This window comes from Salpingoeca rosetta (assembly GCF_000188695.1).
Source record: "Salpingoeca rosetta unplaced genomic scaffold supercont1.15, whole genome shotgun sequence".
NCBI lineage: Eukaryota > Choanoflagellata > Craspedida > Salpingoecidae > Salpingoeca > Salpingoeca rosetta.
The window spans coordinates 528697-544317 of NW_004754919.1; the positions used below are offsets into that span (position 1 = coordinate 528697).

The 15621-nt window shown below is 55.9% G+C and overlaps 5 protein-coding genes across 5 annotated transcripts in view; 3 read left to right on the forward strand and 2 right to left on the reverse strand.

The window, feature by feature from the left end:
- Positions 1–262: 262 nt before the first annotated feature.
- PTSG_05911 (uncharacterized protein) lies at positions 263–1496 on the reverse strand (the record flags this gene model as incomplete). Its single annotated transcript, XM_004992747.1, has 2 exons — positions 263–524; positions 868–1496. The coding sequence occupies 2 exons, from the start codon at positions 1494–1496 to the stop codon at positions 263–265; spliced, it is 891 nt and encodes a 296-aa protein (XP_004992804.1).
- A 1894-nt stretch (positions 1497–3390) lies between these two features.
- Positions 3391–5935, forward strand: PTSG_05912 (cyclin B). Its single transcript, XM_004992748.1, has 4 exons — positions 3391–3686; positions 3974–4123; positions 4451–4945; positions 5259–5935. The coding sequence occupies exons 1-4, from the start codon at positions 3675–3677 to the stop codon at positions 5670–5672; spliced, it is 1071 nt and encodes a 356-aa protein (XP_004992805.1). The 5' UTR covers positions 3391–3674; the 3' UTR covers positions 5673–5935.
- A 1184-nt stretch (positions 5936–7119) lies between these two features.
- Positions 7120–9742, forward strand: PTSG_05913 (uncharacterized protein; the record flags this gene model as incomplete). The annotated part of the gene is made up of 3 exons (XM_004992749.1): positions 7120–7923; positions 8228–8661; positions 8986–9742. The coding sequence occupies 3 exons, from the start codon at positions 7120–7122 to the stop codon at positions 9740–9742; spliced, it is 1995 nt and encodes a 664-aa protein (XP_004992806.1).
- Positions 9743–9885: 143 nt separating this feature from the next.
- On the reverse strand, positions 9886–15358 carry PTSG_05914 (uncharacterized protein). The gene is made up of 14 exons (XM_004992750.1): positions 15182–15358; positions 14544–14819; positions 14231–14273; positions 13964–14070; positions 13670–13750; positions 13302–13430; positions 12799–12938; positions 12493–12616; positions 12175–12273; positions 11813–11972; positions 11416–11561; positions 10752–11199; positions 10370–10562; positions 9886–10168 (listed from the first exon to the last, which is right to left on the reverse strand). Exons 1-12 carry the CDS (start codon positions 15257–15259, stop codon positions 11047–11049), a joined length of 1536 nt encoding a protein of 511 aa, XP_004992807.1. The 5' UTR covers positions 15260–15358; the 3' UTR covers positions 9886–10168; positions 10370–10562; positions 10752–11046.
- The window catches only part of PTSG_05915 (uncharacterized protein), an 8977-nt gene continuing 8702 nt past the window's right edge, over positions 15347–15621 (forward strand). The window contains exon 1 of the mRNA XM_004992751.1: positions 15347–15621. This exon is cut by the window's right edge and continues 87 nt beyond it. Coding sequence (XP_004992808.1) covers positions 15601–15621 — 21 coding nt within the window. The 5' untranslated portion in view covers positions 15347–15600.

The window sequence follows — 15621 nt, forward strand, 5'->3', positions numbered from 1 at the left end:
TGGTGGTGTGGGAGCAAACCGCACACACACACACACACACACACACACACACACACAGACACAGACACACACAGACACAGACACACACACACACACACACACACACACACACACACACACACACACACACACACACACACACACACACACGCTCAATATGGCCACGAAGCTGGTTCAAGATATATGGACAGGTGATGCACGATGGTTTGGGTTGCTTTGTTGTGGGAGCTGCCACGTTGTCTTGCTTGTCTTTTCCTGCGCGCTATCTCACGCAGGTGATGATGGGCTTGGTGGAGCGTGTGCGGGCTTGCACGCGCTTGCTGTGCGGCGAGTGCGCGCAGAGGCCGTTGGCATCCTCGCCGGGGGAAGGCAGGATGCCCCACGTGAGCGGTTGGTCTGTCACGGGGCTGACGCGGTGGGAGGCGCGCACGGTGTGGCCGTGGAACATCCACAGGTGGCCGTTGTTGCACGCCTTAAGGCACGACTGGCAGGGCTCCACGACGTGGTAGCCAAGCACGTTGCCGCTGTACACAAGAACAGCACGAAAATGCAGGCTTTGGTGAGCAAGAGATGGCAGCAGATTGTTGGATGCGGTGCAACGCCACACTCACCGCACGCACATTTGTAAAGAGTGACAACGACAGGACAACAGCACACAAACAGCCAGCCAGACAGACAGCCAGCCAGAAAGACAGACAGACAGAGAGACAGACAGACAGAGAGACAGATCCACAGCACATCCACATGCCACGACACATACATACAGCACGGACACAACATAACACAACACATATACATACACGACACACACAACACAACACATACACCGCACATGCCACACGCTGCACAAGAACAACAGCAACTCACCAGCAGCGGCAGGCGACGTCTGTAATCTGGCAGGCGCAGCTCGGGGTGCTGTAGAGGCGGCCCACGGGGCTGCAGCGTTCCTCAGGAGCGGCGTCAGTTGAGAACAACTCCGTCGACGTATCTGCGAGCAACAGCGCCTTCATGGCCCGCCGGCACACCACTGTTTCGCAGTAGCTGCACTGGAGATCAAACACAACCTTATCTGCAAACATGCGCTGGCGGTAGCTGTGCGACACGCTCATTTGTGGCTGCTGCTGTTGTTGTTGTTGTTGTTGTTGTTGTTGTTGTTGGCGTGTACTCCTGTAGTGTTGGTGGTAGTGGCTAGCGTGGTCCTCAAAGGGATAGGCGGGGGCGGCGCTGTGCTGCTGCCGCGGCGAGTCTGGTGGCGAGGAGAGCGGGGACGACGTGTGGCTGTGTGAGGACGTGGCGGATCTTGGGGACGGTGACAAGGGCGCAGCATCGTGGTGGTGGCTGTGTTGGTGGGGGTGGTTGTGGCTGTGGTAGCTGCTGTTGTGGCGATGGAGGCTGGAGACGGAAATGTCGCCGTGGCCGTTGTACAGGAACTGCTGGATGGCGTTGAGCGCACTTCCGCTGTGGTTGTGCGCCGTGTTGATCATAAACTGGCTCATCGTCGGTGGTTGTGGATGTGGCGTGTGGCTGGCTGAAGAGAGTACACACAACTGCGTGCGACGTTGAGGAGGGGGGGGGTAGCAGCAGACGGTGATGTGGCGGCGATATGGTGCTCTGGGAGGGTTTGATAAGGGCTGGTATTGGTGCTGGTGTTGGTGTTGATGCTGGGTGGTGCTCGTGTGGTGCAAGGGGTCGGTTCAACAGGCGACGAAGAGAGCGGGGAAAAAAATGAACACGGCGATGCTCAAGTGCCAAGATGTAGCTGTTGTGTGTTTGCGTGTTGCTCTTTGTCTTGCTGGGCTGTGAATGTTCCGAATGACGGGCAGGCTGACTGGTTGGCTGGATTGGCTGGATGCCACTCTCTCTCACGCGCTCTCACTTGCTCGCTCGCTGGCTGTCTCTGCTTGTCAGGGAGAATAGCTGCGTGTGGTCAGTTAAATTAGGTCCGCCAATGTCAACGCCAACAAAGAGCGCGCACGCTCGTGGATCGCGGAGAAGCCAACCCGGGCAGGCACGCAGCAGATGTCAGTCAGGCACGACGATGGTGTCAGGCGGTCAGGCAGTGGCGGCGGCGGCGATGGTGAATGTGAATGGTATGCGAGAGCGCGGGTGGATGGGCGATGGACGTTCCAGGCCTTGGTCGGTCGTTCGTGCGTGTGTGGAATTTGGCGGATGCGGAAGTAGAGACACACAACAACAACAACAACAACAACAACGAATCGGTGGCATGCGTGTCACTCAACTCCCAAAAGAATGCCGGACCAGGAGCAATCACATCACGTCAGCCAGCACGTCAAAACACAAAGCGTGTCTTGGTGACGTGAGCGGAAGTGTGTGTTGTGCGCCTGTTGTGTTGTGTGCGTGTGTTTGGTTGGGGAGGGGGAATTGGTCGCGGGGGTGAAGGAATGCGGTTGGTTGTGTGCGCCCTTGAAGACACAAACACTGACCAGCACGCGTGTGTGGGATGATGATGATGATGATGATGATGTGAGAGGTTCCACACCTGCCTGTGTGGGTTGCAGGCAAGCACAGTCGGAGGGTTGGGTGTTGTTGCTGCGTGCGTGCGTGCGTGTGCGTGTGGTGGATGCTGACCAGCTGACAAGCGTTGGTTCGCCAACGCGTTGCGTGGCGTGGCGTTGGGACGATCAAGGGGCGAGGCTGACGCGCAGCCGGTTTGGGTCCGCCGTCAGGGTGTCGCGGGAGCGCGAACCGTGGTCAGGCAGGCAATCGCATTGAGTCCTCCTTGCACTCTCAAACCCAACCAACCGTCAAGGCCAACAAAAAAAAAACCGTCAAGCACATCCGTTGCACGCATGCACGCACGAGCTCATCACATCATCACCAAAACAACAACAACCAACAAACGAAACACGCATGATGCATGCAGCCTGCTCGTGCGGAATCGATGGTGGTGGTGTTTGGTTTGCTGTGGAGGGGAGCCATGTGATGGATGCTGTGTGGCTGTGTGGCTGTGTGTGGCCTAAGGTGGGGCTGTGGGGGGCTTGAGGCTGCAACAACGCCAACACGCCTTGCTTGCTTGAAACATGGTTCGCGTCATCTTCGTTGTTGTTGTTGTGCTTCCTTCGTTGCCGCAACGGAAATCCCCCCCACCACACATCTCATTTTACCAACACGACAGGTGTCAATTGCTATTTTACCACAAGGTTGCATGCGTCGCCATCGCAAACAAAACAGCACAACCCCCGCTTCGGAACGGTGGATCGTGCATATGCGCACAAAGGGTTGTTGAGCGTTGTGTGCGAAACATACATTATCGGGCCAACCATTTGCCCGAGGGAACTTTGAATCTCGTGGTTTTTTGTCTTGACGCCAAAAGCACCAACACAAACGCGGCCACGCTTCTTGCTTCTTTGCTTGTTCGCCGCCACTTGCCACACCACATCACCACCACAGTGTTCATTCCTCACCAACACAAAGCTCCCCCCCCCCCCTTGCGTCGCTCTGCCGCCCTCTTGCTCGTTCACTCACGGCACCTTTTTCTGGCCTTCTTCCGCTCCCTTCTCCCATCACAAAACCATTTTCTCCACCGACCACCGCTGATCGACCGACCGACCGACCAGACCGACCCACTCCTCGCCATAGCTACACAAGCAAGCGCCGATACAACACACCAACACCACCAGCACACACATTAGCGATACACAACACAACCAGACATGTCTTCCCTTGTGAGTCGGCCAGTGTGTGTGTGTGTGTGTGTGTGTGTGTGTGGGTGTGTTTGTAGTGTGCAGGTTGTGTGAATAGGTTTGCGTGTTTGCACGAATGCCTTTGCCTTCTGCACTTCCTTCTGCTTGTATTGTTGTGTAAGCGTGTTTGCTTTTGTGTGCACACGCGAAAGGGTGCAGTTGTTCATTCGTCTTCTCTGGTTCCTTCCACATTCCCCATTCGTCGTCTGACCCATGTATTGTCTGACGCTCACGTTCTGTTGGCGGTCTTCTTCTGCCCCGTCTCCCAGATGCGCTTTGGTATGCCTCGCTCTGCGGCCCCAAAGGATGTCGTGGAGGCACCCGCCGCTCACCGCAAGGAGCGCAAGGCCCTCGGTGACATCAGCAACAGGGTCACAGACAACATCAACCTCACAAAGAAGCCCAAGCTCGTCCACAAGGTCTGCGTGTGTGTGTGTGTGTGTGTCTGCCTGTCTGTCTGTCTGTCTGTCTCTCTCTCTCTCTCTCTCTCTCTCTCTCTCTCTCTCTCTCTCTCTCTCTCTCTCTCTCTCTCTCTCTCTCTCTCTCTCTCTCTCTCTCTCTCTCTCTCTCTCTCTCTGTCTGTCTCTCTGTGCAAAATGTGTGCTGGAACTGCTGCACAAGTTGTGCGCGTGTACTTGTGTTGTCTCCGTGCATGTGTGCATGAACAACGACACCGGCTCATAGTGTTGTGCTGTCCGCCACCATGCATCATCTCGTCTTATCTTCCCCTGCACTGTGGTGGTTAGGCGCCCCGTGGCATGGAAGTGGACCAAGATGTTGAGGAGAAGCACGCGCAGAACGTGATGCCCGCACCCCGGCCCATCCCCGCCAACGTGGAGGACGTGTACGAGGACGACTTTGAGAACCCGCAGATGGTCGCCGAGTATGTGGAGCCCATCTTCGAGTACATGCGCGAGCTCGAGGTGCGCCTGCACGTCCCCGCCAACTACTTCAAGATCCAGACGGAGATCAACGCCCGCATGCGTGACGTCCTGGTGGACTGGCTGGCCGAGGTCCACCACCGCTTTGAGCTCATCCAGGAGACGTTCCACCTCACCGTCCACCTCCTCGACCGCTACCTGTCGAAGGAGCCCGTCACCCGCGACGACGTGCAGCTCGTCGGCATCACCGCCATGATGGTGGCCGCCAAGTACGAGGAGATGTACCCGCCTGAGCTTGGCGACTACGTCTACATCACAGACAAGGCCTACTCCGAGGACCGCATCCTCGCCATGGAGAGGGTGAGACAGACGTCTGCCTGTATTGTGGCGTATATTGTTGCGTGTATACGTGCGTGTGAGCATTTATTTGCTGTTGTGTTGTGTTCATATGCACGTACACACGCACACAAATATGCCGCACACACACACACACACACGCAAATATGCCGGCACACACACACAATATGCCCACACACACACACACACACACACACACACATGGTCGTTCGTGTATGGCTCGTCCTGTCATCCAATCCAACATTCCTTCAACACTTTCCGCACCCTCTCACAAACTCCGCGCATGTCTCCACTCCCTTCCCCGTCCCCTCTACAGAAACTGCTGCGTGTGCTTGACTTCTCCCTGGGCAAGCCGCTCCCGCTGCACTTTCTCCGCCGCAACTCCAAGGCCGGCCATGCCGACGCCACCATGCACAGCATGGGCAAGTACATGATTGAGCTCTCCCTCGGCAGCCACGCCATGCTCAAGTACGTCCCCTCCCAGCTAGCCGCCGCCGCCACCTACATCTCCCGCGAGATTGTTGGCGAGCACGAGCTGTGGAACCCCACGCTGGAGCACTACGCCAAGTACTCCCTGGAGGACATTGCCCCCGTTGTCCACGACATGCGCGCCGTCCTCAAGCACAGCACCGTGTCCCGCCTCCAGGCCATTCGCAACAAGTTCTGCCGCAGCCGCTACCTCCGCGTCAGCAAGAACCCCCAGCTCAACGAGTACATTGAGCGCCTCTAAATGGCGGCGCGTTGCGTGCTTGCGTTCTGCTTGCGTTGATTCGGTGTGATGAGCATTTTGCTTTCCCCACACAGCTGTACATACAAAGCCCTTGTGGTTTGCTCGTTTGTTTGCTTGTTCGTTTGGTTTCCCCCTCCTTCTTTCTCCTACTCTTTTTTCACTGTTCTGTCATTTGTTGCCTTACTTCCCAGAAAGCCTATTTCAGAGGTTGCTTTGCCATCATCATCATAAAAGGATCATCTTTCTTCCACAGTGATGAAGACACATAGACACACACACACACACGTAGACACATAGACACGCGCGCACACATACACACACACACACACACACACACACACACACACACACACACACACACACACACACACACACACACACACACACACACACACACACACACACACACACACACACACACACACACACACACACACACACACACACACACACACACACACCACAAACTTCCCGCCACTACATTTTGTGCTGTTTTCTTACGTGGCGGGCAATCATCGCCACCACCACTCGCATCATCATCATCGGAAGGTTGCCCCAACCAACACCACACACCCCGCACACACCTCACCCTCTCCCCCAGCGTTTGAAACTCCACCCAGCACGAACACGCAGCTTGCTCCTCAGCATCTTGCACAAACCTCAGCAAATGTGGGCGTTCAGCGCCCTTGCTCTTCGCGGGGAACAAACCCCTCATCCCAGTCACACGCACGCATGCACTTCCCCAAGCAATTCCGATGATGATGTTGTTCACGCGAGATTGCGTCCACCACAAAGCATGGGATGACGTTTGTTGACTTCCAGAGTGTCTTTGCGAGCTGATGATGCGGCAACACAGCAAACCCAATTGGCGGGAACACCACCTGCCGCCCGCTGTTTGGTCGTTTGCACTTCGGTTTTGCTCGATCACATCATCGGTGTCGACTCTGACTGTCCCACCAACACCAAAAAGTCAACCAACGCGCCTGCACGCGAACAGGTTTGACACCAATGTTCATGTGGCTTTGTCCCGCTTTCACACACATGCAAAACTCACCAGCACGCACAAAACAACAGCTGCTCGTACATACACACACACACACTCTCTCTCATGCACAGAGAGAAAGCTACACACACTCTCGTCAACGCCAGATCCCCCGTTTCTCTCTTGGCGGTTCATTTTCTTCTCAACCCCTTCCCTTGCTTCACCTTCTGCGCTACCATCCCCTCCCGCCTCCCGCCCGCGCCTTGCCCCCCGTAGTCGCATCGGCCCTTACCATCCCCTCCCGCCTCCATCTGTCCAACATCATCAGCGCCGCCCCATCGTCCCTGTGATCTCGCTCCGCCTCTCCGACACTCTCGACACATTCATTCATCGCGGCTCCCCCTCCCGCCATCAAGCATAGAGCCAACACAACAACAGCAATTCACAGATAGCCAGCCGTCCAAGATGAGCAGCACCCGCCATCCACAGGTTACGCGCCACAACGGCGACAACGGCCTGAACTCTGGCGAGGCCGCCCTCCCCTTCCACCAAGATCAGCCCCGCCAACAAGCTGCCGCAACAGCCGTCTCGCAGCAAGATGGCGCCACAACGCTCATCACCCCAACAGCCACCTCCACCGCCGCCATCTCAAACACCACCGACACAAACACCGTCGCCCGCGCGCAAACTACCGCAGTGCCCGCCACCCCGCCAAGCGTTATTGGCAACGACAACGACGATATCGAATCACCCCCACCAACACCGCACAAGCAGGTGTACTGCCAACCGGAGAAGCCACAGACGCGCCAAGCGGCGTCTTCGCGCCAACTCCACCCACACCAGCTCGCCCGTATCCTGGAGGAACCCTCGGTGTCGACAGAGGCCGATGGTGATGCCACGCGCCATCGCCACACTGTGGCGCACCTCCAAGACGCCGCCGCGTCGCCGCAGCCACAGCGCAGCCGAATTGCGCGCCAACTCTGCTTCATGGACTCGTCCGATGAGGACACCCCTGACAACCACCCGGATGATGGCATGCCCCCGCCGCTCTCGCCATCCCGTAACACAGCGCCCGCCAACGCCAACCCAGGGTCACAGGCCACGCTTCCTGCCACGTCCATTGAAGAGCTTGCCGCCAGCACATCTGCTGTTGAAGACATCCTCGAAGTTGTGCACCCGCTCCACTTGCCAGAGATCCTGCGGCTCGTCCTCAACAACCTTGAAGATGACATGGCCTCCATCATCACTTTTGGACTCGTCTGCCGCAGGGTGAGCGCCCGCTGTTGTGCGTGCGTATGTGTATGTGTGTCTGTGTTTGTGTCTGTGTGTGTGTGTGTGTGTGTGTGTGTGTGTGTGTGTGTGTGTGTGTGTGTGTGTGTGTGTGCGTCTGTGTGCGTCTGTGTGCGTGTCAGTATGTGTGCATTTTGCGCGCCATTTTGCTCAACACGCGCTCTGCACGTTAAGAACGCTCGTGCAACCCCCCCTCCCTTGCCCCTCTGTGTTTTGTCGTCAAACTCACCTAGTGCTCACATTGTGTCGTCTCCCTTCCTTCCTCTGCTGCTGTTGCGTACAGTGGTGGGCTGCGTTGATTGAGTACCGCCCCATGTGGGAGCGCATCGTGCCCAAGTACGTGCTGCCCTTCTTTCCACAGTGGAAGGTCTACTTTGGCAACGAGTCTGATGCGCGCATCGGCGCCCTGGCCGCGTACCGCCTCCTCGCCGCACACTGCTTCTTCTGCGGCAAGTCCACGCCGTGGTTCATGGCCATTGTTGGCGCGCGCGTGTGCCGCTCCTGCTTCCACAAACCAAACGGCCCCGTGGAACTGTGCACTGTCTCCCACGCCAAGGAAGTCTTTGGCATTGACGATGACGTGCTGCAGGTGGTGCCGCGCCTCGACTGCTCTGCCGCTGGTCTCGGCGCACCGGGCCAGGATAAGCTCACCCTCGTCGTCAAGCGCCACGTCCTCATGCAGACCCCAAACAAGACCGCAGAGCCCTCAAACCCAACGTGCGTGTTGTATGTATGTATGTATGTGTGTGTGTGGGGGGGGGTTGTTGTTGTTGTTGTTGTTTATGCGCGTGTGCGTTCGTTAGTCCGTATCTGTGTGTGCGTTCGTCTGTCCGTATCTGTGTTTATCTACGTGTGTGTGTGCGTGTGTGGCGTTCGTCTGTCCGTATCTGTGTTTGTGTGTGTGTGTGTTTGAACATTGTCTACGTCGCCCTCCTCCTGCTTTCTTCCATGCACAGCGACGCGCCACACACGATTGACTCACACTTCCTTCTTCTCCCCCTTCCCCACACCTCCCCTCCACCTTTTGTTCTCCATCCACAGGAAAAGGTCACGCAGCGTGAACCACATTGGGCAGCTGCAGGCCCTCGACATGCTCAAGCCCTACCAGGCCGTGTCCTACCACTTTGCAATCCCGTTCATCAGCGACTTTGTTGGCATTGGGGAGCACCGTTACACCGTGCACACGGAGGCGGAGCTGCGGCAGGCGCTGGAGATGCCCGAGTACAAGCGGTTCCCGCACGACGACATCCGCAAAATCTTCCTCTTCAACGACATCCACCTCAAACACACGTGCGACGTGCACATTCCAACCATCATCATCGGCGTGCCTGACCCCGTGACAAAGGCCCGCCCCCGCCTCACCATCACGGGCGCCAACGGCATCCTCGTCTCCCACCGCCACCTGCGCATTGAGAATGTGGAGTGTGCGCAGGTCGACGTGCCGCTGGACTCTTACATGTGTGCGCTGCAGGCCGACGAGTATGCGACGCTTGTGGTGGAGCGGTGTCGGGTGATTGCCTCTGGCAGCGCCGTCCGCGGCCTGGACAACTCGCTCGTGCACCTGCGCAACAACCACCTCGTCGGCATCACCGCCATGTGCATCAACAAGGAGTGGAGCGTCAAGCTGTGCGAGCGCAACACGCTGTGCTACTACGGCGAGTGGTCAGTGCAGGTCTGCTCCAACCCGCTTGAGCGGCCAATGTCATACCCGTTTGCAGACCTCAACGACATCACCTTTGACGGCACCCTCCCCGAGCTCATCTTCTCCACAGTTACAGCACCAGCACCCGCACCCTAATGTGGTGTGTGTGTGTGTGTGTGTCTGTCTGTGTGTGTGTGTGTGTGTGTCTGTCTGTGTGTCTGTCTGTGTGCGTGTGTGTGTGTGTGGGGGGGGGGGTGGTTTGAACAGTTGACATTTGCTTTGGCCCTTTTTGTAGCCATCTGATAGGCGTGTTCTTTCAACGTTTGTTGATATCGCAATACAATTGCAAGAAATAGAGCAGTCATGTGTGAAAAAAAGGAAAAAAAGGAAAAAAAGGAGACAGCAATGAGTGTGCTGATGCTGATAACAAGACATGAAAAGAAGATTTGAACCGTTTGTGTAAGTGTGTGAATGAATGAGTACAAGAGCATCACCATCACTGGTGATAGAGGGACTTGGCAACGCTGTAAACGCTCTTCTCTCTTCGCCAAAAGTCCACCGCGCCCTTGTGGTTCTCCCCGCCTGCAATCGAAGCGTGCATGGTTGTGTGCATGTGTGCATGAGTGTGAATTTTGGGTCGGGCAAGCGGTGGTGTTTCAGGAAGACGTGGAACAAAGCTACCTCAGTTTTACCACACACACACACGCACACACACACACACGCGCACACACACACACACACACATGCACGCACACACGCACACACACACGCACACACACACACCTGGCCTGTTGACGGACACGTCGATGTACGTGCAGTTCCATGGCACAGACAGCGTCGCAGGGTGCGGTGCGTACACACACGGGCCCGCGTCACGGGTGTCGCCGTCGTTGGCTTTGATGTCGGTGAGCTGCCAGATGGTCACACCCGAGACGGCCTCGCTGCCCAGCACAAACTCAATGTCCTGCTGCACAACCTGTGTTGAAGGTGGTGCAGTGTGAGGGCGGAGGGGGACAGGAGGGATTTGGGCATGATGAGGAGGTGGGAAACATGGTCACACACACACACAATCACACACACGCACACAATCAAACACACACACGCACGCACTCCCGTTCATACGTGCAGTACCCACAACACGCGCACACGAGCACATGCATGTAACCTCTGCCTGGTAGTTCTGCGACCACTTTGGGTCGGTTGTGTTCTGCCACTCGTACACGGCGCCAGCACCCGTCTCTGAGATGGTAAACGGTTTCGCTGAGGGGCAGTGCGCGGATGTGCATGTGTGTGTGTGTGTGGGGGGGGGATGATTTGGTAGGGGATAGCGGTTGGGATTGTGGGTTGTAAAACACGGATAGACAGTTAGAACCGTAGCCAGAACAGGCATACACGCACCAGCAGACACGCACCAGCAGACACTCACAAGGAGACACTCACAACATAAGCAGACACACACATCACACTTCATACACACACATCACACCGTCGCCGCCACCATGCGGACCTGGAAAGTGCTTCTTGACCCAGTCCACCTGCGTCTGCCAGAAGATTTTCGGGTACTTGATGTCACCGGGGTGGTTGTACCATGCAGGGTAGTCGTTGAACGACACCTGCAAGGTGATGGTGGTGCGATGACACACGGTTTGTTGTGGTGGTGGTGATAATGGCGAGGAGGTCAACTGCAGTGGTCGTAGCTGTAGCTGTGGCAAGCGGTAACACTTCAAAAAATGTCAACACGGCCAAGCAGACCATCAAGGCAGTCAGGGCGACACGTTTACACACACACACACACACACACACACACACACACACACACACACACACACCACGTCTGCGATGTGGAGGCAGACGTCGTTTGTGCGGGTGTCGCTGGCCCACGTGACAAGACGCGAGGGCGGAGAGCCAACACGTGCACGGATGGCCGATGCGCTTGCATTGTACCCAGGACACGCAGCGGGGTTGTCCGACGGACCTGCCGTGGTTTGTGTTCGTGATCGCAATTGTGATTGTGTGTGTGTGTGTGTGTGGTGTGTGAAAAGGAGGTGATGGACAAGGAAAACTCCCTCAACTCCCTCAACTGCCACGCGCACACGTTCACCTGTTCATGCATACACAACACAACACACACACAACACAACACAACACACACACAACACAACACAACACAACACACACACAACACAACACAACACACACAACACAACACAACACACACACACACACCCTCGTTGTAGAATGCGTGAAAGATGACGGAGGGGTGGTTAATGGAGGCCGAGATCATTTCGTTGACAGCCTGCAGTTGGTAGCGCATCCAATACGGGCTGGTCAAGTCCTTCACCGTCACACCAGGGCCCAATGTCTCCTCCCACACCATGATCCCATGCTGGTCAGGAGGAAGGAGGCGTGTATGTGCTGTGGGTGAGACTCAGTCAGTGAGAGAAAGTGTGTGTGCGTGCGTGCGTGCGTGTGTGTGTGTGTGTGTGTGTGTGTGTGTGTGTGTGTGTGTGTGTGTGCAAGAGGGCGTCTGTGTTATTACCAACACCACATCATGTCTTACATCCGCAAACCCCATATTCAACCCTCACTTCGTCACAAAGATCCAGAAACCGTTGGTCCTGTGGGTAGTGTGCGCCGCGCACGTAATTTGCGCCGACGTCAACCAAGATCGCCACATCCCGCTGCACCTGTGCGTGTGTGTGTGTGTGTGTGTGTGTGTGTGTGTGTGTGTGTGTGTGTGTGTGTGTGTGTGTGTGTGTGTGTGTGTGTGTGTGTGTGTGTGTGTGTGTGTGTGTGTACTGGTGTGAAAGCAAGACGACCACTTGTACACCCGCACGAAACAAAACCACCATACAGTACCCACGAACCCACCACAAATCAGCAAAGTGCATGCCGCCAAACCTGACCTGGTCGAGGGTGAGTGCTGAGCCCGTGTCCGGCCACATGGTGTGACGGTTGAAGCCAAGCAGCTTGATTCTCTCGCCGTTGATGTGCACGCGCGCATCAGACCCCACCGTCACCAGGCGCACGCTGGAAGGAGATGCGGTGGCGAGGGGGTCAGAATTGGGCACGAACGAAGAGCACGCCAATGCTGACCACGCATACTCATGCACGCACACACATACACACACTTTTGTACACAGGCGCACACTCGCACGCACGTGCACTCACGCACGTACGCACATACACATACACACGCATGCACTGCTCACCCGAATCTGACTTGCACGGCGTCCGCGCGGTTGTTGATGGCGACGGTGAGGGTGTGGAGGTGCGGGGATGCCGGGGACCAGAGTTTGGCGTTTGGAACGGACACATTCGCCAGCACCGCAACGCCGTTTGTGACAGGAACCTGCAATGTGTGTGTGTGTGTGTGTGTGTGTGTGTGTGTGAGTGAGTGAGTGAGTGTGTGTGTGTGTGTGTGTGTGTGTGTGTGTGTGTGTGTGTGTGTGTGTGTGTGTGTGTGTGTGTGTGTGTGTGTGTGTGGTGGGGAGTAGAGAACAGAAGGGAGACAGAGTGCAAGCAGAGAATGAATATAGCGTTGTGTGACTAAAGCGCAAGCCTCCCGCACCGCTCGGCGCATGGCGGATGACCAGAGCATCAGTTCGCACTCGATAAACAACTGGACATGTACGTACACACACACAGGTAAACAAAAGTACACACACATACACACATGCATACACACACATACACACACATGCAGTGAACGCACTTGAGAAAAGGCCTTGGTGCTGGTGCCGTCGAAGGTGAGGTTGAGGTTGACAGCAGATACGGACGTGTCACCGCCAAGAACAACGCGGACTTTGATGTCGCCGTGGAGTGAAAGCGTGAACGTCTCCACCTGACCATTGGAATGTGTGCGTGTGTGTGTGTGTGCGTGTGTACGTGTGTGTACGTGTGTGTACGTATGTGTGTGTGTGTGTGTGTGTGTTTGAAGAATGCACTCATGCCGTGCGATACATCCTGCATCGCTGCCTTGAATTGCTCGCCTTCCACCCCTCACTTCAACCATTCGCCACAATTCACCCCCATCACTAGTACTTCCACCATTCCCCGTCGCGGCTGCTAACGCCGTCTCACCTGCAAGATGAACGTCTCTGCAGGCACCTCGTGCAGGATTACATCGCGCGTGATGCCGCTGTAGTGGTAGAAGTCCCCGCCCTGCAATACACACACGTATGAACGCATGTGCACGCATGTGATTGGGTAGAAGGAAGCGCAGGAGGCGTGCGTGTGTGAAGTTGACGCACACACGCACACGCACATACTCAGTCACCGTGCAAGCGCAGTGGCAACACGAAACAACTGACAAAGCAAAGCCCGGCGCATTCCCCTCCCCCCCCCCCACACACACACACTGCACACAAGCCACACCGTGTGTGTTGGGGCTGTGGTGGCGTTGAAGCGGTTGTCCACGAGCACCACAAGTTCGCGTGTGTGGTTGGTGCTTGCAGGCACGTGCATCCAAAATGCCTGGTAACCTGCAAGCAGTGCAATAACATCCACGGTGAAAGAGCACACTTGTGTCGCCGCAGTCGTTGGTGCAAGCACGTACACAAGCAGATAATGGGGCGAGGCAAGCTATCATAGGCATTCACAGATAAAGCAAAGCGGGGCGTAGGAGGCAAGCTGCGCACACACCGCCAGCACGATGGTCGCCGAGCGCTTGGCCATCCACAAACACCTGATATGTGCATATGAGGCATGGGGGGGGGAGTGAGAGGGTGAGGGGGTGGTCTGGAGCGTAGTTGTGAGTGCGAAGACGAGCAAGTGCGGGGCAATCAGGCAAGGTCCAACAAAGAGAGCACATGCCAATACGCGCAGCACACAGCCGAACACATACACGCACATACACATGCACGCACATACACATACACGCACATACACATACACGCACATACACTACATACATACATACACCACATACACATATGCAACACAACACAAAGCATACCCTGCAGTAGAAGCTGCAGGCTGCAAAGTAGAGGAGGCCCTTGTGGTTTGGGGAGAGGTCAAACTGCCTACGGTAGAAGGCGGTGCCTCTGGGGCCCATCACACCCGGCTGGGCGACATCAAATGCTGCTGGCACGCTCATGCTCTCGTTGAACACGGCGTTCTTGATATCAAAGTTGATGGCATCCGGGACGTTGTCCAAGTACCCAAAGTCCCACTCGCCGTTCAAGATGGCCAACGTGCGCGTTGGGTATTGCGGCCAGAACGGCATCTTCGTCTGCCGTATCGTGTTGTGTATGTGAATGAGTGCGTATGTGCATGTGTATGTGAGAGTGCGTATGTGCGTGCGTGTATATGTGAGTATGTGAGTGTGTGAGTGTGTGAGCGTGTGTATGTGTATGTATGTGTGCGTGAGCGTGTGTGAGTATGTGAGTGTGTGAGTGTGTGAATGAGTGTATGTGTGTGCATGTGTATGTGTGTGTGTTGGTTGTTGGTATTTGCGTTTACATTGTGTTTGTATTGGCGCTTGCCACTTCACTCACTGCCACAGAAGCGGGCAACAAGCGCACAGCTCAGACCACTCCTCCCCTTGTTCTTCCTTTCCTTCCCTCCCTTCCCCTTTCCTCGCTGCCTGCTCACCGCGGCGTGCGTCGTGCTGCTCATGCATGCCGCAACTGCAGCCATGGTTCTCGCAGCAGCCACTGTCATCATCGACATTGTCCTTCCTTCCTGCCTTTCTCTTGTGTCTTTCCCCTGCTCCTTCTCTTCCCGATTTCTGTGTATGTAGTAGCGAATTGTCTACAACGCCAATCAAATTTGAATGAAGGCAATGTTGTTGTTTGCGCCCCACACCCACACCCACACGACACACACCCCTTTCTCTCCACTCCCATCAACAACAACAGCAACCGTCACAAGTACACACAGGTGCACACGCACACACAGGTGCACACACATAACCACACACACACACACACATAACCACACACATACAAATACACATACACATACACATACACATACACGCAGGTGCATACCACTACGTTAGAACGCAAGCGATGGCTGGGCGGCGTGGTCGT